A 19,798-nucleotide genomic window follows, 5' to 3' on the forward strand; every position below is an offset into this window, starting at 1 on the left:
TAAAAGGAGGAAGGAGGTCATAAAATGTTAGGTTTCTCATTAGACTGCTAAGCAGGTAAATAATTTTCCAGAGAGGTGCAGACTTCCTTGAGCATAATGTCATGCAAACCCATAGAATCGCACTCAGTGGATGGCCTAGTTACAGCATCCATGCAGAGACTAGTCAGCCCAGCTGCACTGAATCCTGAGTTTAAGCCAGAGACCTGGACTCCCGACAGAAAGATCGCCCTGACCACATGGCATGCCAGCTCAGCCACCCTTGGGTGTCGTGGCATGGGGGGTTGGCAAGGGGGGGGCTCTGCCATATTATATCACAGCACCTTTCAGGCGCCACCAGAAAATAAAGATTGAGGTGCAATAAACACCTCTGATATTTAAATGTTTGGACCTGATACCGGGTTTCTACTGGACTGCAGCCCTTCTAATGAACCAATATGTATGACTAAGGCCGCCCCTCTGTTTCCGCGGACCAGGACCAGAACCCCTGGTCCCATGTGTGAAGTGGCATAGTATCTGCATAACCTACGCACATCCTCCTGTACACTTCAAATCATCTCTAGATTAATACCTAATACAATGTGAATGTTAAGTAATGACAAGAAAAGAAAAAAAGTATGTACACGTTCAGAGGCTACGCCTGTACATCGCCTCATTCGCGGGGATTCGGCGTGGAGCTCGGTGCATGAAAAATTCAAGGTTTGCCTTTTGGACCTTCATAGAATTGGTTTTTCTGATCCGCCGTTGGCTGAATCAGTGGAAGCGCCAACTGCACTTGGTACACGCAGGACTGTGTATGATATATATCTGACGCAGGGGATAAGAAGCATCTATGTACAGAGGCCATATATAGTGCTATGCAATATGTCTTCATAGGCCGATGCAGGCCTGCATGTGCGTATGCGCGGTGTGCGTATGCGGTGTGCGATGCGCGGTGTGCGATGCGCGGTGTGCGATGCGCGGTGTGCGATGCGCGGTGTGCAGGGAGGACCTTCTGCAGGGCCGAGGTGCTGACGTGCAGCTTCTTCATGGGCCCTGGTTCCACAGGGCCGGTGCCCAGTGTGTCACCCTGGCTACTCCGCAGCTGCCGGAAGATCAGGGGGTCTTCCTCCTCCTCTGCCAGCGTGTAACCCTGAATCAGGCAGAGAAGCGGGGGTCAGGCGGACAGAGTGTGTCTGGGAGACTGGAGAGCACTGGCACTGCTAGCAGGGAACGCGAAGGTGCACTGCGCAGGGGCATCGGGTTGCAGCTCGGGCAGCTGAAATGGGAGCTGCGAGCAGGAGCGGAAAGAGTGAGGTCATAACTGAGGAATGTGTCCTGGGGATCGTGACGGACAGAGAGCCGGCGGCGATGGCCTGCGGGTAAACCTCACACCTGCACACGGCAGGCCAGCTTCCACCTAGAGAGCAGAACTTTGAAGTTTGCCAGCGACTTCCAAAAGACAGGCTTCCTGGGTCGGGCCTGGGGGGGCAAGGCAGGAGCTGACCTTGACGATGCGGCAGATGAGGACGTCGTAGCGCTGGTGGTTGATCCTGTGTTTCAGCATGACTTTGTTCACCATGGGGATGAAGATCTGGTACTGAAAGACAAGCGCAGAGCCAAGGTTTGCTTTTGAGCTGCCCTTCTGCACAGAGCTGCACAAACAGAGCATTAAGGTCGTTTTACTGGGAGCGGCAAGGTCCCACAAAGGGATTTTATGAGTCCGGGAGACATGTGGAGGCAGGACGGCCTCAGGGCAGCCGCTCACAGAACGGAGGCAGCAGCCGCCATGTCTGCATAATGGGAACCAGCGGCCTGGACAACCTCAGCCCTCATTATACGCGCTGCCTGCCCCCCCCCATGCTTTCTCACGGGCCATGGGTCCTGCTGCGATGACATCACCACAAAGCTGTTCTGATGAGCGTTTCCAGCCTCATAACTGGGCTACTGGAGGGAGATGGAGTGGGGGGGGGGGGGCACAGTGCCCATTTCATACCGTATCTACTAACACATGTTGCACATTGTGGGGGGGGGGGGTGCCAGCTTACAGGCCCAATGCTTAATCCAGCCTTTCAGTCTTTCCTCCACTTTCTGTCGTCCATTAGCAGGGACCAGAGCTGCTGTATGCTGATGCCCAGGTTCTGTGCACTGGCCAGGGCTCAGTACCAGAGACCCCGAAACTACGTGACAACAGAGCTAAAGATCAGCACAGGGTTCTGGGCAGCAGTAAGTCTGGTGATTAAAGAACCGGACATCTGCCAGCACGTCTGTCTAAAATGCCAGCTGCTCCTGTCAAGCAAAGTGGACTCAGTAAGATCTCCATCCGTATCAGCATGGAACAGTAAACATCACAGTGGATAAAACCAGCCAACACTTGCGCGATAAACGGAGCTAACAAGCTCTGGCTTAGCTTGGCTGACTAGCATGGCGTCACTGCTTCTCCCTAAACAGCGCTTACTCTTTGAAACAGAACAATCAAGAACCATGAGAAAAGCTGACCGGGATTCCAGTCCAGACCACCCACCTCTGGATAGCCTAACAAAGCCACTGGGATTAGTCTCAGAGTGCCACCGGCACTGGGGCCATGATTCACCACCGTGTGACAACCGCTACACCAAGTCCACCCAGCAGGGGGTGTAGTGTATAAGGAACTTGTTACCAAATGACTGCAAATCATGACTGAAGGCTGCTTTGTATTCACCTATTTAGGTTGCCAAGGAAGTACCAGCTGACTGAGATATGAACAAAGAGGACGGGCACCTTCTTGCCAAGCTGAAAGACCAGGGAAGACAGGGTATCCATGGAAGTGATGCGCAGCTCCGGCGTGCTGTCCAGCGTGCGCACGATGGGGTGGATGATCCTGGAGGCGTAGTCCGTGAAGTCCAAAGACTCCGTCAGCCGGTCCAAGGTCTCCAAGGCAACCCTGCCATTTGAGGACGGCAATGAGGCACAGACACAGGGGGCACAGTGACGGACACAGTGAGCAGAGATACCTCCCTCCAAACACTGGAAGATCACTTTGTACTGAGAAGCTTTTAATAAAAGTTATATTGTCAACCTGAGACTCTGCTTTCTCCAAAAGACACTAAACAAGTTTTAAACCCATCGCAGATAGCAAGATTTCAGGATCACTGCAAAACGTTAAACTTAATACATTCCCCACATGCTTAAAATTCTCAGGCATTCAGACTTGGGTGGGATGCAGTCAGCAGGTCACATGACCTCCTGGTGGAGGAAGCGCACAGGGTTATGCGAAGGTGCGAGATGCAGGAAGGCCTTGGGGTGCCCTGGGTGATGGGAAAGGACCCCCCGTTGAGGGGGAGGGGCTCACACTCATGGGAGCCCAGGTGCTGTTGCCCCCCCAACACGCATGCATCACAGCTGAAAAATGAGCACTTGTCTAAACTAAGCATGAAATGGCTGCCGCTGCGAGTCGTTCTGCAGTGCCAGGGAACGAAAAAACAGACAGGTGAGAGGTATGTCCTTGGCAGAGCCCCCAGTGTGAGGGGCGACTTGGGGGCGAGGCCGCCTCTGAATGTTGTGCACATGATGTACGGTGTGTGTGTGTGTGTGTGTGTATGGGGACCGGTTTCCTGGTCCTCATAAGGGAAAACTATTTTATAAAAATCGGTGACTTCTATGAAAAAACTAAAAATGCAAAAACTCTTGTATTTTGTTAGGTTAATTATGGTTATGGTTAGGGCAGGGTAGGGGTTAAGGTTGTCATAGTTAGCGTTAGCATTTTTCCCATTGAAATGAGTGGAAAGTGTGTGTGTGTGTGTGTCCGCACCTGGCCTTTCATAGGCTGGTCCTAAAGCACTGTTATCCCCAAACACACAGGACTCCGCTCACGTGGCAAACAACGGTAAACAAATTCATCCTAAAAAAAATACTCCAAAAGGGCTCAGTTGAGTCTGATGTGGCCCGACCCTTCAGCACAGTCGCGGTCGGACATCCTCCTTCCATTTCAATACAATACCTTTAGAAAAATATTAGCTAAACTCGTACAAAAACTGAAGTAACCACCTTGCACAATCGGAAACATTTCCGGTTCAGTGTGCACATAATTGCAGAGCACTCAGCACAATGACCTCAGTCATGAAGTTTTCCTAAAAATAACCCTTGTCCAGAATGATTTACTCTTCATACCAGAGGTGCTGGTGCATCTGGAACTGGAAAGAAAAGGGCAAACAGAAGTGGTGTACGGGGGATTTAGGCAATCACAAGCACCACATACACACTCATAACAACTGCCACAAGTCTCAGCCCCCCCGATACATGGGCGGCCCCCAGTACTGACCGGCGCGCCTGCAGGGGCACGTCTGTGGCATCAAACAGCTTCACGATGGGCGGCAGCAGCAGGTGGAGGTAGTCGTCCAGATTAGCACCAAACAGCTGGATGGCGTTCAGGAGCTGGGGGGGTGGGGATTTGGTGAGAGGTAACTGAACTGCACAGATACCTCTCTGGCGGGCTCCATTTTTATTTTGTTAAGTAATGATGACTGACTGACACAGACTGACAGGCAGGCAGAGAGACAGACAGGCAGGCAGACAGGCAGGCAGGCAGAGGCAGAGAGACAGGCAGGCAGGCAGAGGGACACACAGAGGAAGAGAGACAGACAGGCAGGCAGGCAGAGAGGCAGACAGACTGGCTGGCAGGCAGAGAGACAGAGACAGGCAGGCAGAGGGACAGACAGAGGCAGAGAGACAGGCAGGCAGAGGGACAGACAGAGGCAGAGAGACAGGCAGGCAGAGGCAGAGAGACAGACAGACAGGCAGGCAGGCAGAGAGAGACAGACAGGCAGGCAGGCAGAGAGACAGACAGGCAGGCAGGCAGGCAGAGAGACAGACAGACAGGCAGGCAGGCAGAGAGACAGACAGACAGGCAGGCAGAGAGACAGACAGGCAGAGGCAGAGAGACAGGCAGGCAGGCAGAGGCAGAGAGACAGGCAGGCAGAGGGACACACAGAGGAAGAGAGACAGACAGGCAGGCAGGCAGGCAGGCAGAGAGACAGGCAGGCAGAGGGACAGACAGAGGCAGAGAGACAGGCAGGCAGAGGCAGAGAAACAGACAGACAGGCAGGCAGGCAGACAGCCAGGCAGGCAGGCAGAGAGACAGACAGACAGGCAGGCAGGCAGAGAGACAGACAGACAGGCAGGCAGGCAGAGAGAGACAGACAGGCAGGCAGAGAGAGACAGACAGGCAGGCAGGCAGAGAGACAGACAGGCAGGCAGGCAGAGAGACAGACAGGCAGGCAGGCAGAGAGACAGGCAGGCAGGTAGGCAGAGGCAGACAGATAGGCAGGCAGGCAGAGGCAGACAGATAGGCAGGCAGGCAGAGGCAGACAGATAGAGAGATGCCGCTTCACCACCGAAGGAGCTCAGGCCCCTGAGGAAGCAGGGGCACCTTTACCCCATCTGAGCCCTCCACTCTAGTCTGTCACCCATAGTGCACCCTGAGGCCCCAAGGATACGCTCACCACTGGGAAGATGGGAAGGTGAGATTCTCACCATGGAGAAACAGTCAAGCTCCCCTACCCCACATTGTAAAAGCCCCCCAAACCAGCAGAGCGTGCACTGCTAGTATTTCCTTAAGGTGACAGACAGAGCCATTGCCAAGGACACCACACATGGGCTGAGAGTTACAGGTGACAGCAGGACTCGCTTGGGATCAGAACCTTGGGGTTACGGAGCCGGAGTTTCCTGCTGGTCGCACTTCACCTGAACATCTTGTTAAACACCAGAGACTGAGTTGTTTTTTCCCTTTTGGGCATCCAATTTCTTTTTTTTTTGGGGGGGGGGGGGAGGGGGGGCAGCTTAACACGTTACACGGGATGTGTGAAATACAGGCACAAACACATGACACTATGATCAGACCATAACAGCAGAATTCAGACACCTCTTTGAAGCACCCACCCCCCCCCCCTGCCAAATGACAGCTCTGCTCCTCTCTTTTGAAGCGCAAAGCCAAAATTTTCCCTCTTTTTTATGAGGCCACCTGGGTCCAAACACCGGCTGGCAATCCCAGAATTTATGGATGAGATGAGTTTGGACATCTTAATCCTTGCAGACAAATAAGGGCTTAAAAAAATGTCCAAATTATTAGTTATTACTTCACGTTTTTTTATGAGGCACTATAATGAATAGCAATTCCACATGGGAAGAGCAGACACACAGTCAGACAGCAAGGAAAATAAATGCACTGGAAGGTCGTTTCTGTTTCTAATCGGAAAAACGGGATTCGGGTCCTGGACATGGACATGGTCGTATTTCCAGTAATACAGACGTTAAAGAGGGTCTCCTGTCCATGGTTACCAAAGGCAAGCGACTTTCACTGCTCTAATCTTTCGCAGCATCTCCCAGAAGCCTCTGCTCCAAAGAATGTTGGACGGGGAGCTTTTTTTTGATCACCGCATGAGTGTTGTCATGTTTCGCCGAGTGAAAGTCGTCTCGGACCTGTTCCAGGTCGCTGCTGCTGAGGTGGGCATGTGAGGGACGAGTTTTACCTTGAACCCCAATTATCGGTATCAAATCTGCTCACCATTTTAAACTGAAAATGCTTCAGTGTTTGTTTTAGGTTAAAGCAAAGACATGTGTTCCCAATAAAGACACTTTGCACTAAATCATTACAATAGAGCCAAGGGGCAGACTATCTGGATTTAAAGCACCTTGAAAAGCTGGCCCACACTCTGCCAAAGCACAGCTTCAGAACCTTGGTGCCACGAAGCCTGTCCGCCATTCTGACAGATCCGGCACTGGTGCCACGTACAGAGAGCAGAGAAGCTGCGACTGGCAGGTGAACTTTGCTTTGTGAAAGAGTTGAGTGTGCATGTCTGATTTGTAACTAAAACAGCAATAGAATTTATGGAATTTTATGACAGTGCCTAATGGGCACCACTTTATCTCACAACATTGTCTTGACCCAACCTGATCCAGTTTCTTTTCACTATATAAGGCTCATTTTACATTTGAACTGATGGAAATATAAAATGATATTTCAGACGTGGGATATTTAGGTAATAGTATTGATCGAAAATCCGAAGTTAAATAGCAAACAAAGAAAACTGATTTTTTCTTTTGCTGTCAGCAGAATCATTAACACCAATTCTCGCTAAACAACAATGCAACCCCTGTAGTAAACCTAGACAATATGGTTTGTGTGGTGTTCGCTTGCCCAAAAATGGTGTACATCATGATTTACTATGTGCTAATTTCCACTAACTTATATGTGAGAATCACAGTGTCATGTTAGCATCAAATGCTGGGGAATTAGCATTAGCTTGCATAAATTACAAATCCATTCTCTTCAACTGTTTTAAGTAAGAGGTTGGAAATTTTCAAGTTCTGCATCAATACATTGCAATGCGCGATACTATTAATAATGAATAATATACAGAATATGCCCTTTTTTCTTCAGAAAATCCATGTGCAGAACACTGGAATCTCAATGCATTTTGACCAATCAGAGGGCAGTACTGCAACCAGCTTGGTTGCGAGTTAACAAACCAAAAAAAAAACTTATAAGAATGAGGAGGTTTTTCAGGGGGCTGGAACAAAACAACCTGGTCAGTGTCCTGATCCTTTTTGCTCCCTTCCAGCTCCCACCCAGACAGGAGACATTTTTGCTCCAGTCCACTGAGAGGAAGTAAAAATGTGGACTGTCTGGGGGGTCCCCAAGGTCCGGACAGTCCCAGACCGACCTCGAGGAAGCCTGGCCAAGCTTACAGCCGCATCACCTCTTACCTTGATAGTGACGCTGCGTCCGGCGCTGCTGTCATGCATGAAGACCCGCAGCATGTGGGGGATGAGCTGAGGCAGGTAGAGCTTGAACTCCCCACCCAGAGCCACCACGATCTGCTCGATCAGCAGGATGATGGTGTTCTGCATGGGGTTGTTGGGTGTCCAGTATTCCTGCAATCAAAGGCAAGTCAGTGAGCCGAGGAAATGTGCCAAACCCAGCAGCGCATTTGGGGAAACCAGAGGCCCGTGTTCATTCTGCTCTATCACAAACACAGGGCTGGTTGCGGTTCTGAGAGGAAATGAGGCTCACTGGCAAAACGCTTCATACTGAGGCTTGATTCACAGTCATTCTTTGAGGTTTACACCACTGCGCATGGAGAGGAACAAAGGGCAAATGGTCAAGAGGGGAGTGGGGCTTCCGGAAAGCCGCCTTTAATGCCCAGTCAACATCACGCCGCCCGGCCACAGCACCAATACAGGAAGAGGGGCTCAGTACTGATATCAGCCAACACTACCCAACACCACAGAGGTGGAACAGAGCGCGTCGCCATGAAAACAGCACAGGTCAGCTCAGGCATACAGGCTACTCAACTTAAATCATGCCCACCATAAAAAAACAGGGAATTACAGGGATCAAACTAAGATTCTGTAAGTTGAGCAACCTAAACATAACCCTGGATGAGATGGGTCACAGCCAGATCTCGCAGTGACCTTGAAGGAGCACCTGACGAAGGCCTGACAGTAAAGCGAAGTGTAACATGAGCACACAGAGAGGAACCTCCCACTCAGTCTCTGGGCACGCCTGCTGTCAGCAGCCATGGGGGCTCTCTGGGTCGATCGGCCCGCTGGCCAGCTTGCCCGTCTCTGCTTTCCCACTCTGGGACGGGGACGGCTCGGCGAGGGACAGCAGCCAGGGGTATTTTATATGCCTGCCGTCTCCGATGGCCGTTCCTGCTCCCATCTGTAGCAGCATGGCAGACAGACAGCAAAACAAAGGGCCCTTTGTCTCGCTCTTGGAGTCTCACGTTTCCTCACATTTCCTCTCCGCGCTCGACTGCACTGTAAATCAGCGCAGGGCTTTAGTTCGTTCCTTCCACAGATCAGAACGTTATTGCTGCCCAGGGGTACGTGGGGTCCTACCACTGCATAGGCATCATCCAAATTGGGCTCTTGGTGGATCTTGGAGTTATGATATTCAGTAGTGAAAGGGAGCTTCAAATCTAATTCAGACGTCCTCAAATCAGGAAAAGTATCTAGCGGGTTGTTGGGAAAAATGTAGCTGCTGAGCATCCACAGGGCGAAGGGAGTCCAAATCTGCTACAGAACCCTCTAAAGAGAAGCCATGCTTCTCACACACACACACACACACACACACACGGGATTTTCTCTTCCAGCTTGATGAGTGCCACTTATCAGGCTAATTATCCAGCTCACACAAAACTAAACGAACTGTAAATTCCACTGGAAAATAAGAAGCGTACAGATGAAACCAGTGGGTGCCAGAGGACACTGAGCACTTACTCTAATGAGGGTGAAGATGTCATCCATGTAGGGGCGGATGTGGATCTTCACGAAGCAGACCAGCATGCCCAGCTGCTGGAACAAGAACTGGCAGGAGAGAGATGAGGCATGAGCAACACGGCCGGATCACCTGCACCGAGGATCACTAAACCCAGACTGAATTGAGCACACGCAATCTGAACACTGCATAATACTGGACTGACAAAAACGGTAAATTAATATCAAAGATTAGTAGGCACATACAATTAGAGGGCTTTTGTAAACGAGGGTGTACAACAAATGTGGTCACTAGCTAAATGATGCAGACTGAACACTGTTTTAATTTCACTGGCTTAAAATCGGTAAGCAGTCGCTCTCTGATCATTTTTCGGATGACGGAAAGTCAGCTGTGGCGTGACCGGAGCTGTACCTCTCGAATGTTGGCGTCACACACGCGGATGACGTTGAGGAAGGTAGGCATGACCTGGGGCAGGAACTGCACGCACTTGAGGCCCAGGGACTTGAAGATGAAGGTGACAGCCTGCACCACCATAGTGTGGTGGTTGGAGAGTGAGGGGTCCCGCAGGATCCGCATCAGTGTCACGATGGCCACGGCCGGGTAGAACTCGTCCAGCGGCAGGTTGCCCATGTTCACCAGCATCTCGCTGGTGCTGTAGTCCGCTGGTTGGGGAGACACAAGTACCACGCTGACTCAGAACAACATGGCCGCTGAAACCAAACTCAGCTCATACCTGGCAAAGGAGACCCTTCCACCACCTCAGAGGAAAATCAGCAATATCCACTGTCAGCATTATTAGTGACTCTGATGCAAATGCCCTCTAAAGAAATAATAAACCTTCCCATCTTCAAGCAGTGTCAGATGCAAGATCCACAGACAGTGCAGGTGTCACGTCATGTAAATATACTGCAGGTATGTCAGGGGTCGACGTGCTCAGGGCTTGAGAGCTGCCGACCGTGCGTGCGAGCGAGCGAACGAACACGCGCACACACACACACACACACACACACACACACACACACACACACACACACACACACACACACACACAAGCCTTATTAGAATTATCATCATTAGTAGCTGTACAGCTGAAGACTCCAGGAATGTGTGGCAAATGTGCCAGCCAACCACCACAAGACCAATAGAAACGTGTGTGTGTGTGTATATGAGTGTGTGTGTGTGTGTGTGTGAGCGCGCACACTCTACCCGTGTGTTCTGTGTGCGTGTCTGCATCTCTCTGCATCTCTGTATGCATGCGCACCTTAACCTGACGTTCTGTGTCTGTGTGTCACAGGACTGTAGCCTGGGCATGTCGATCCCTCATGTAATTCTCACAGATATATTGCCTGGGCTGGGAATCTCCTTTCAGTTTACACTGTTTAATAAGTTACCCATCACTGAGCAATCAGCGAAAACCTACATAACCAAGCAAAGCAATGTTCACCACAGGTAACCGGAATTACCCGGATCAGGATGGAAGAGAACCCCCGTTTCCTAATTTGCATCCAATTTTCCCAGAACTGTTCCATCCTTTCTTACAGAGACCTGGGGGATTGAGGTGCAGTGAATGCTGTCAGTAGGGGGCAGCAGAAGCTCCTTCTGTTCGTCACCCCATGCAATTGACCGGTCAAAACTAGTTTTCCCTGCAAACCCTTTGTTTCATCATTCATCAATTTAAGGAACAGAAAAAAAGAGTGGTACACAACACTGGGAAAACATGAAAAAGAAAAACACACACTTGTGCAATCAAGAGCAATGGCGGCTAAGCAGCAGAGAGCTGATCTGACACAGACTGCAGCGCTCCGCATGCCGACAGACTGGCCAGGTCCCCACACCCCCACGGCAAGCCACTCCACTTCCCGCGAGGCTTTTACAGCACCCTGCTGCTAAACGCATTAAGTCCTGCCCTGCGGGGGCCTCACAGTTTGTATATGCAAGTCACCAGGCCCGTTCCCATCAGCTTCGGCGAACCACAGGTAGGAATCAGAGCCTGAAAATCCGCCGAGGAGTTTGTCTATCAGCACAGCTGAGAAAGTCATAGGTAAACTGTTACCAGTCAAGAGTTATAAGTCTTGATCGGTCGGTAAGACGCTGACTATTTTCACAGCACTAAACCGCACATCTGAACATATTCGAGCCCCAAGAGAGGGCGGCCATAATTGTTACTCTGATGCCTAGAATCTGAGCACCATGAGAGAAGCACAACACAGACAGCTAGTCTTTATGCACTAGTCTCTTACAGCAGCTTAACATTTTACTAAAATAGCCAATTAGTCTAGAACAGGTGCTCAGAGGAACAGAAGATTCCCTGCTGGCAGCGTAACCGCAAATCCACACTGACAAGCCTGGAAGCTGAAGCGCTGTGCAGTCTGGCCGTGTTTAGGTTCCTGAAACCTCAGTCTAAGGAGAGTGTCTATTTCAGACGGCTGCTAAACCACCGATCCACAAACAGGCTCCGCTCAAGCCTTTGCTGCCCATTGTTCATTTGTAACCACATTTCTGTGCCTGGTTTAATGAAAACTAACAGATGCCTATGCAGGACTTTCAGACTAAAGATCCACTATGGCAAAAAGCCTTAAGGTATAGAATTATAACCTCAAATAGAGTCTGACCCACAGGGCAATGCAACAGCTCTGTATCCACATTGGTAATGATACAATCTGCGAACAAGAAATGATTCCAGACATGAGGAAACACATAAGCTGGTGGATCTGAAAGGCAAAAAAAAACTGGGACCATGAGGAGAACAGGTAAAAATATTTGCTGCGCATCTGCTCACGTGTAGCGTTTTGAACGTGCACCAACACCTCACATAGCACATTCCTGGAAGAAATGACTCATAGCAACCATCAAGAGATGTTCCATCTAACCTTTGTACTCAATGAACAAATCCTTGAAGCTACGGTTCCAATGTTACCGTTTAAACCTGCATGGAGCGCCCCCCCCCCCCCCCAGGGGTGGGTAAACGTGTCTTGGACACAAACAGGGGGAACGATGTTAATGTCAGGGCAATCCACACCTGATGGACAGACTCGGCACTCACCAGAGTCTTGGCTGGACTTGGACTCAGAAAGGCTGACTGCAGAGGCATCCCGGGATTGGTCAATCATGCCAATGTTCACCTTGTGCTTGTAAGGATCCAGAGCTCCCAGCAAACCCAGCACACGGATAGCCTAGTCATGGGGCAAGATGGGGGGGGAAGCTGCTTATCAGACTGGGGGAGGAGAGCCCCACTCTAAAGCAATTTGTCACACCATGATGGCGTCAAAGAGCTTTATGCATATTTCAAGATGCATTATGGACATACCAGTACCAGTCAAAAGATTGGACACACCAAGCCACCTACAAAATGATAGCGTGTTGCATCACATGACCTGGCCACATGGCCTAAACACAGTAGAGATGTTTGGAGGAGTTTGGGCAGAGCAGAACATGTATGGGAGCTCCTTCAGGACAGCTGGGAAACCATCCCAGGAGGCCACCTCAAGGAACTGGTGTAGAAGAGACCGTAGGGCCAGCCAGTGCCATGAGTCACCAGGGTTAGGGGCCTAATGACGGGATCCCACTGCCCACCCAGCGATTTAAACAGGCAACCTTCTGAGTCCCAGCCCCCAGAGCGGCCTCCCTGCCAAGTTTAATATGTTTTTATTCAGTGCATAAATTAATGCTTTTTTTTTTATAGTCTTGATGTCATTATTCTAAAATGTCGATAATGGTACAAGAAAACCTTTCCATGGGTGGGTGTGTCCAAACTTTTGACTGGCACTGTGTGTCTGTGTGTCACACATACACACACACACACACACACACACACACAGAGTCCTGCTACAACGCTTGATACCACACCACGAATCTAATACGATTGCCCCTCAAGTCTTGGCAATCAACTAGTTAGGGAGTTCAGTGTGTTTGGAAGAAGCGGTTACTAGGCTATTCTCATTAGACTCATAAGACCCATAGATGTTTATGATATAAATTTATTATTTTATTATTATTATTTTCATTTAAAAGGCATATAATTACATTATTGACCACTGGTATGACGTATTACTATTTAATTCATTTTGTTTGGTGTAAGTTACTAAGTTTTGAAGTCTCACTCCCCTAACCCAATTCTTCATACTGCATGTGTGTATTCTGTGTAAGTTTTATTGTCAGGTGTGATCACAGAATACTGCGATAAGTTTTTTTTTTTCTTATCAATTCGTAGCCCTTACATAAGCGATATTGTAGCTATGAAATCCAAGATGGCAGCTTACCTCTCTTCTGATTCCCTGGTTCTGCTCAGTCTTGAGGAAGTTGAGCAACACCTCCAGTAGCGATGGGTACTTGCGGTACGGTTCCACTACGTACCCAGTGCTGGCCACCTGCTGCCCAAGGGTCCACAGCGCTACCTGCAGGATGGGAGGATGAAGCCCAATACAGCATCCAGTGACAAGCTTCATTTTTCAAAGGACTGGATGACCGGGCCACTTCTGGATTTTGTCAAAACAGAACTGCTAAATCAAAACGACTTTACGAGGCAGCCGATCAGTAAAACATGGAGGAAAATAAAACCCCAGGCAAGGAGGAGACCATGATGTATGTGCAGATTCAAATGAAGCCTTTTTGGCATCCACGGTATATTGTACATCAAAGTCACACTGCACCTTTACTTTGGATGAAAGACAGGGATTACAGCATGACAGGTTACTGCCCTCCAGGTTTTCCACATTCCCTGAACGCAACTTTTTAGCAGTTTCCAGCTGGGGGGAAACATCAGGTATCTTCTGCAGTAAGACTCAGTGCAGGCCGGCAGCCGTAAGTGCAGGCCGACTGCGAATGACCGGCACCAATCCCACAAGCAAATTTACCAAACCATCCTCAGGGACAAAGATCGACCCTCAAGGGAACCTTAATTTTCACCCCTCCAGCACTTCATAATGCTAAAACATACTAAATGACAACCATAAATTTCAGAATGAATATTGCTTTATTACCCAATAAACCCTAAGGTCACCACATACAACTGATTAATTAAATTAATAAAATTTACAGCATTACTCTCCATTACAAAATTAATTTCCTTTTCCTCACCATAAGTACATTAGCAGGTAGGCTAAGAGTTGGGGGCAGAGAATGTGTCACCAGAATCACCTACAGGAACCAAGGATGACGGTTTTAAGACTCTCCTGATCCCAGTCAGGAGAGCGAGGTGTACCTGTCTCTTCGCCAGTGAAGAGGAGTCCTGCAGCATGTCCATGATGATGGGGAACAGCTCATCCATCCACTTCCTCATCTCAAGTCCACTAACCTGAGACACACACACACACACAAGCAGAGCATGAGAAGACATCAGCATCTCTCAGCACAGAAGCGTACACTCAGAGGCTCTGGTCTCCATCCCACCAGCTGGCCTGCTTCTCCCTATACCCGTCCATGAGCAGCTTCTGCACTTAGCCTGCCTGCTCTCCAGCTCAGGTCCGGCATACTGCCAGCCCTACGTCGTCCCCTAGTGGCCACCTTACGGTAGCTCACCTGTGCAGAGACACGGTAGTGGCCAGGCTGGGAAGCCCAGGGGAAGTGCCATCTTTCGGAAAACCATCCAGTTAATGTGCCAGCGACGGCACGCTGACACGCAGTTGGACAGTAAGGAGACCGCCTCATATAAAAAGACTGTCAAGCTCTACTTAGCAACTGACACTAAAGCCCACGTAACACGAGATGACATCATACATACGGATAAACTAAAGGCAGCATTTGAACCCGAATTAAGTAAAAGTTCCAATGGGTAGCACAGCGAGGGGGGGTGACAAGTTTTACAGACTAGTGCCTAAGCACAGAGAACAGAGGTCTAGAACACAAACACTGGCCTCAGACATTCAAAACAAGGAACGGTCGGGGTGTTTCTCAAAACGTGTGCTTGACTGTCTTTGTGTTCTCGTGTACCTGTTGCTGAAGAACCATTCCAATACTCAAGAACAGAAGTACAGAGGACGGTAAAAATCCCAATGTTGTTATAACCCCGTCCGAAATATCAAGGACACATCGGTTGCATTCTTGCCGAATGTGAACAATCCCGTAATTCACTGCACCCCTAGTTCATTCTTGCCAAGACCACAAGTACAGTCTTTATGTTCTTGGTATTGAGAAACCCCTCCGATGGCTCCACCTTGCAGACTCAAACAGCTTCCGCGGCACAAATCAACATTCAGTGGGTCGGGAATGAGACCACGAGGCTCCCAGCGCAGCCCCACCTGGGCCAGCTCTCCGATGGTGGCCAGGACACTGATCACCACCCCTGGGTTGGGATCTGGGTCTTTCAGCTTCAAGATGAGGGCCTGCAGCAAGAGGGGGAAGCAGCAAAGAAAGGAATTGAAGAGGAGTGAGGTGACATGCTTGTGAGAGGTCCCATGTGCAGTGGGGGGTGGAGACGTACCTTCAGGATGGGCTCCATGTAGGGCCGTATAAGGCGGGGGGCATTGGATACCAGGTGGCCTAGCATGCGGGCGCTCTGCTCTTTGTTCCTACCCACACCGCTGTGCTCCAGTTCAGTAAGGATCTAAGGGGCAATAATACCTTAGAATTATTTTAATGTTTATCATATGCTGATAATCAACTGCAGGACACCAGCAGCACTGAAGCACACAAGACATACCAAAGAAGCTTAAACACAGAGTATTATGCTGCCATCTGGTGGCAAACTCAGAAATGTCGCCGCCCCAGCAGACAGAGCCCGGGTACGCGCTCCAGGCACCTGGATGAGCATCTTGCGCAGGAAGGGCATGACGAATGCCGGGTTCATGCTGCTGAGCCGGCCGATGGTGCAGATGGCCAGCTCGCGGATCTCAAACACCTCGTCGTTGAGGGCCACAAACAGCGCCTGCAGGTTCTCCGCCTGGGCCAGGTGGGCGTCGAAGCGCTCGTCCAGTGAGGCCAGCACGCAGTAGCGGATATCGGGGTCTGGGTGGCGGGGGGACGCACAAAGGGACCATGAGGGCGGCTGCTACCGTCGTCGCCGGCGGCCATCGGGGCTGTGCCAGTCTCACCTGGGTCAGTGATGCCCACGACCAGCAGCTTGCTGAGCACGTCAGCCACCACCTGCACGGCCGTCTGGCTCACCACGTGGCCATGGTTACCCAGCAGGTGCACGGAGGGCGTGAGGAGGCGGGAGCAGGTCCGCGCCGCCTCGATCCGCACCTCCTTGTGCTCGCTGCTCAGGAAGTGATCGGCGCAGTGACGTACAAACTGCGTCAGGGAGTGCCCTGGGGGGGGGGGGGGGGGGGGGGGGAGCGGGGGTTTACAATGGTTTACACTGCTTTTAGGGCAGATCACAGCAGACTGCCCTCCAGGGGGCAGCAGAGGAAGCCCTAACCCTAACCAGACCCAAAGGGGGAGCCCGTCCTCCAGGGGGCAGCAGAGGAAATCAAATGTGCAAGACGGCAGAAGCTCAGGCCAGTGCAACACAACAGATGCCGTGTGTAAGCAGAGTGAGCGTTCCTGCCCCCGGCCCGTACCCCGCCCCTCACCTTCGAACTCGAAGCTGCCCAGTGTGCGGAGGGCCAGTGTGATGCTGCCCACGTCGCTGGCCTCAGGGATGTTGGTGAGGCTGGGCGAGGCCAGCTGGTGTGCCAGGCCCTTGGGCATGCCCGGGTGCCGCAGCGGCTTGTGCATCAGCACCAGGGACAGCATCTTCAGCAGCCCGTCCTGGATGTCCTTCTTCAGCTGAGGGATCTGGCGGCTCAGGTCGTAGAGCACGGCCGTCAGGGCGGGGCTGCGGGCATGGCCAGCAGGAGGCGCCGTTAAACACCCTCCCAGCACATTCACATATCGAAATCAGAGTCACCAGATATCGGCACACTAGCACTCAAAATCTCCTATTTTGAACCTGTCTCTCCTCTCCAGAGCTATGAGAGGAGAACGACCGACAGAGACACCCCAGAAGGACTGGGTCACACTGACGACGCTGATGGTGGGGGGGAGCACACACCTGAGCCCCACCGCCAGCATGGGTTCCAGCAGCTCTTTGACGTCCTGCTGGATGCTGGGCCCCATGGCGCGCGACAGCATGCTGATGCATGTGAACACCGTGGCATCCACCTGCATGGTCTTCTGCCGCCTGTGGGGGGACATCTGTGTGAAAGCAGCAGATAGGCGGGGCAACACGGGCCCCCGCAGGCTGGGAGGGCCTGAGAGCTGAGGGGGCATGCCTTAAGGGGCTAGGGAGCAACACGCAGGCAGACACAGACACACAGACACAGGCACGCAGACAGACTCACACATGCAGACAGACACACACACACGCACGCACGCACGCACGCACGCAGACAGGCACGCAGACACACACACAAATACGCAGACAGACACGCAGACAGACACACACACACGCACGCAGACAGACACACACACAAATACGCAGACAGACACGCAGACAGACACACACACACACAAATACGCAGACAGACACACAGACAGACACACACAGACACACACACAAATACGCACAGACACGCAGACAGGCATGCAGACACACACACAAATACGCAGACAGACACACACACACACAAATACGCAGACAGACACGCAAACAGACTCACACATGCAGACAGACACACACACACGCAGACAGGCACGCAGACAGTACAGGGGGGTAAATGGGGAGACACACTTATGCGCGAAGTCCTTGGGCGGCAGGGCCGCCTTGATGATCTCCAGGATCTTGGAGAGGTAGGGCTGGATGTCGGTGCGCACAGCCACCAGCAGCAGGCCCAGGGCCTGGAAGCCGGCCGTGCGCTCCTTCTCCTTCCTCAGGCAGCCCAGCAGGTGGCTCATGGTGTCCGACAGGTACTGGTCTAGAAGGGACAGACACTGAGGTCACCCTGCAGATCCACACCGGGACACAATTACATTGTGGGGACCTATCTGGACCATATGGGGACATTTTTTCAGTCCCCACAAGGGGAAAATAAATTTTATGAAAATCTGTGAATGCAATCAATGAACTAAAAATGCCAAAAGTCTTGTATTTTGTCTGGTCACTTATGGCTAAGGATAGGGTTGGGTAGGGTTAAGGTCATCATGTTGGGATTACCGTTACGCCCATAGAAATGAATGGGGAGTCCCCACAAAGATACAGGTAGTTAATCTGTGTGCATCTGTGTTTGCGCGTGAGAAGGAGACGGTCTCTGACCGGTGAAGGTGTGCGGCTGGAAGGCAGCAAGGCGAGGCAGCAGGTTCAGTATGCTCATCTGGATGAGAGGGTTCTTGCTGGTTCTGTACTTCAGCACCCAGCGACACACCTATGAAACAAACATAGAACATTTGAAGGCTGCCGTAACATCACAGGACCGAAATCAAAGAAGAGGCTTGAACATACGAGGGCAGAAAAACAAACAAAAAAAAAACCAAAATAATTGTTCATTAATCATAATTGAGGTAAAATGTTCAACCAATTGTGATATTGATTTAAGGTCATATCACCAAGCCCAACATAAGATACGATGTCACACACATTTAGCTAAAGCTCTCTAGTGGCACCGCAATCCGCTTATTGTGGCTCTAGCCTCATATCGCACACATGGTCAAAAAAGTCTGCTAACCTCCACATCTGCTTCAGACAACTCAATACATTTTGAGGCTCCTACAGGACCTTGGATGCAAGTATGAAACGCTACTCGTTGGCTAGTGGTGGTTTAATGGTTAGGGAAGTGCATAAGTATTTGAAAGATTGCGGGTTCGAATACCCGACCAGCAAGGCACCACTGCTCCCCGGGCGCTGAATTAGCTGCCCCCTGCTGCGTCACGATGTCACATGGGTTAAGTGCAGAGGACACATTTCGTTGCGGTGTGTCAACAATGATCATTAAATTCTAGGTAAGAAGGATGTTGGTGGATGACTGTCATTCAGTGGGGGTCAGAACCACAATCCCAATGCTGCTGGGAGCTGGGAAGGGGGGCGCCCCCACCTGGTCGAAGCGCTCCTCCATCAGCTCCCGGCAGTAGCGACTCTCCACCAGCGTGCTCTTAGAGGGGGCGGGGGCGGCTCCAAAGCCCAGGAACCCCTGCGGTGTGGCGTATCCCAGTAACCCCAGCAGCGCGTTAGACTGCGGCGACTGCACCGACTGGAAGCTGGTGAAGGGAGTGATGTGCCGGGGCTTGGTGCCGAAGCCCATCAGCTCTTTGCAGTACCGGTCGTGCACCAGCTGCTGCTGGGTAATTTCCTCCATCTCCTCACGCATGCGCTACATCACAGAAAAAAAAGTTTCAAAAGCAGACAACAGGTGATGCAGCGGTTCAGGCTAAGAATCTGGAAAGGAAGTGATTCAGTTTCCTAAGGTCATAACAAGCAAAATATTTATACTGCGAAATTAGTCTGGTTAATCATCCTGCTCTATAAATTAAAACAGTTACACAACATGAATTAACTGATTATGATATATGGCTCCTATGGTAACACTACACAACCAGGCCTAAAGGAACCTAACAGATGCTCAAACTACTGCCTACTAGGTTCCATACAAATAATACTGGAGGAAGACAGTGCCTAACTAAGGTAGCAAAAGTATTAAATAATGCTATCTGATC

At 50.9% G+C, this 19,798-nt stretch overlaps 1 protein-coding gene across 1 annotated transcript in view; it reads right to left on the reverse strand.

Annotated features, from left to right (window-relative positions):
• The window catches only part of mtor (mechanistic target of rapamycin kinase), a 72,824-nt gene that overhangs the window by 49,242 nt on the left and 3,784 nt on the right, over nt 1-19,798 (reverse strand). The window contains exons 7-25 of the mRNA XM_072713367.1: nt 19,180-19,455; nt 18,405-18,513; nt 17,883-18,066; nt 17,205-17,333; nt 16,744-16,988; nt 16,264-16,479; nt 15,972-16,177; nt 15,654-15,776; nt 15,472-15,555; nt 14,436-14,528; nt 13,495-13,629; nt 12,279-12,408; nt 9,647-9,897; nt 9,238-9,324; nt 7,720-7,887; nt 4,277-4,389; nt 2,737-2,899; nt 1,484-1,576; nt 989-1,129 (exon numbers count right to left, since the gene is read on the reverse strand). Coding sequence (XP_072569468.1) covers nt 989-1,129; nt 1,484-1,576; nt 2,737-2,899; nt 4,277-4,389; nt 7,720-7,887; nt 9,238-9,324; nt 9,647-9,897; nt 12,279-12,408; nt 13,495-13,629; nt 14,436-14,528; nt 15,472-15,555; nt 15,654-15,776; nt 15,972-16,177; nt 16,264-16,479; nt 16,744-16,988; nt 17,205-17,333; nt 17,883-18,066; nt 18,405-18,513; nt 19,180-19,455 — 2,946 coding nt within the window. The remainder of the gene's footprint in view (nt 1-988; nt 1,130-1,483; nt 1,577-2,736; nt 2,900-4,276; nt 4,390-7,719; nt 7,888-9,237; nt 9,325-9,646; nt 9,898-12,278; nt 12,409-13,494; nt 13,630-14,435; nt 14,529-15,471; nt 15,556-15,653; nt 15,777-15,971; nt 16,178-16,263; nt 16,480-16,743; nt 16,989-17,204; nt 17,334-17,882; nt 18,067-18,404; nt 18,514-19,179; nt 19,456-19,798) is intronic.

This window comes from Paramormyrops kingsleyae, chromosome 6, assembly GCF_048594095.1.
Source record: "Paramormyrops kingsleyae isolate MSU_618 chromosome 6, PKINGS_0.4, whole genome shotgun sequence".
NCBI lineage: Eukaryota > Metazoa > Chordata > Actinopteri > Osteoglossiformes > Mormyridae > Paramormyrops > Paramormyrops kingsleyae.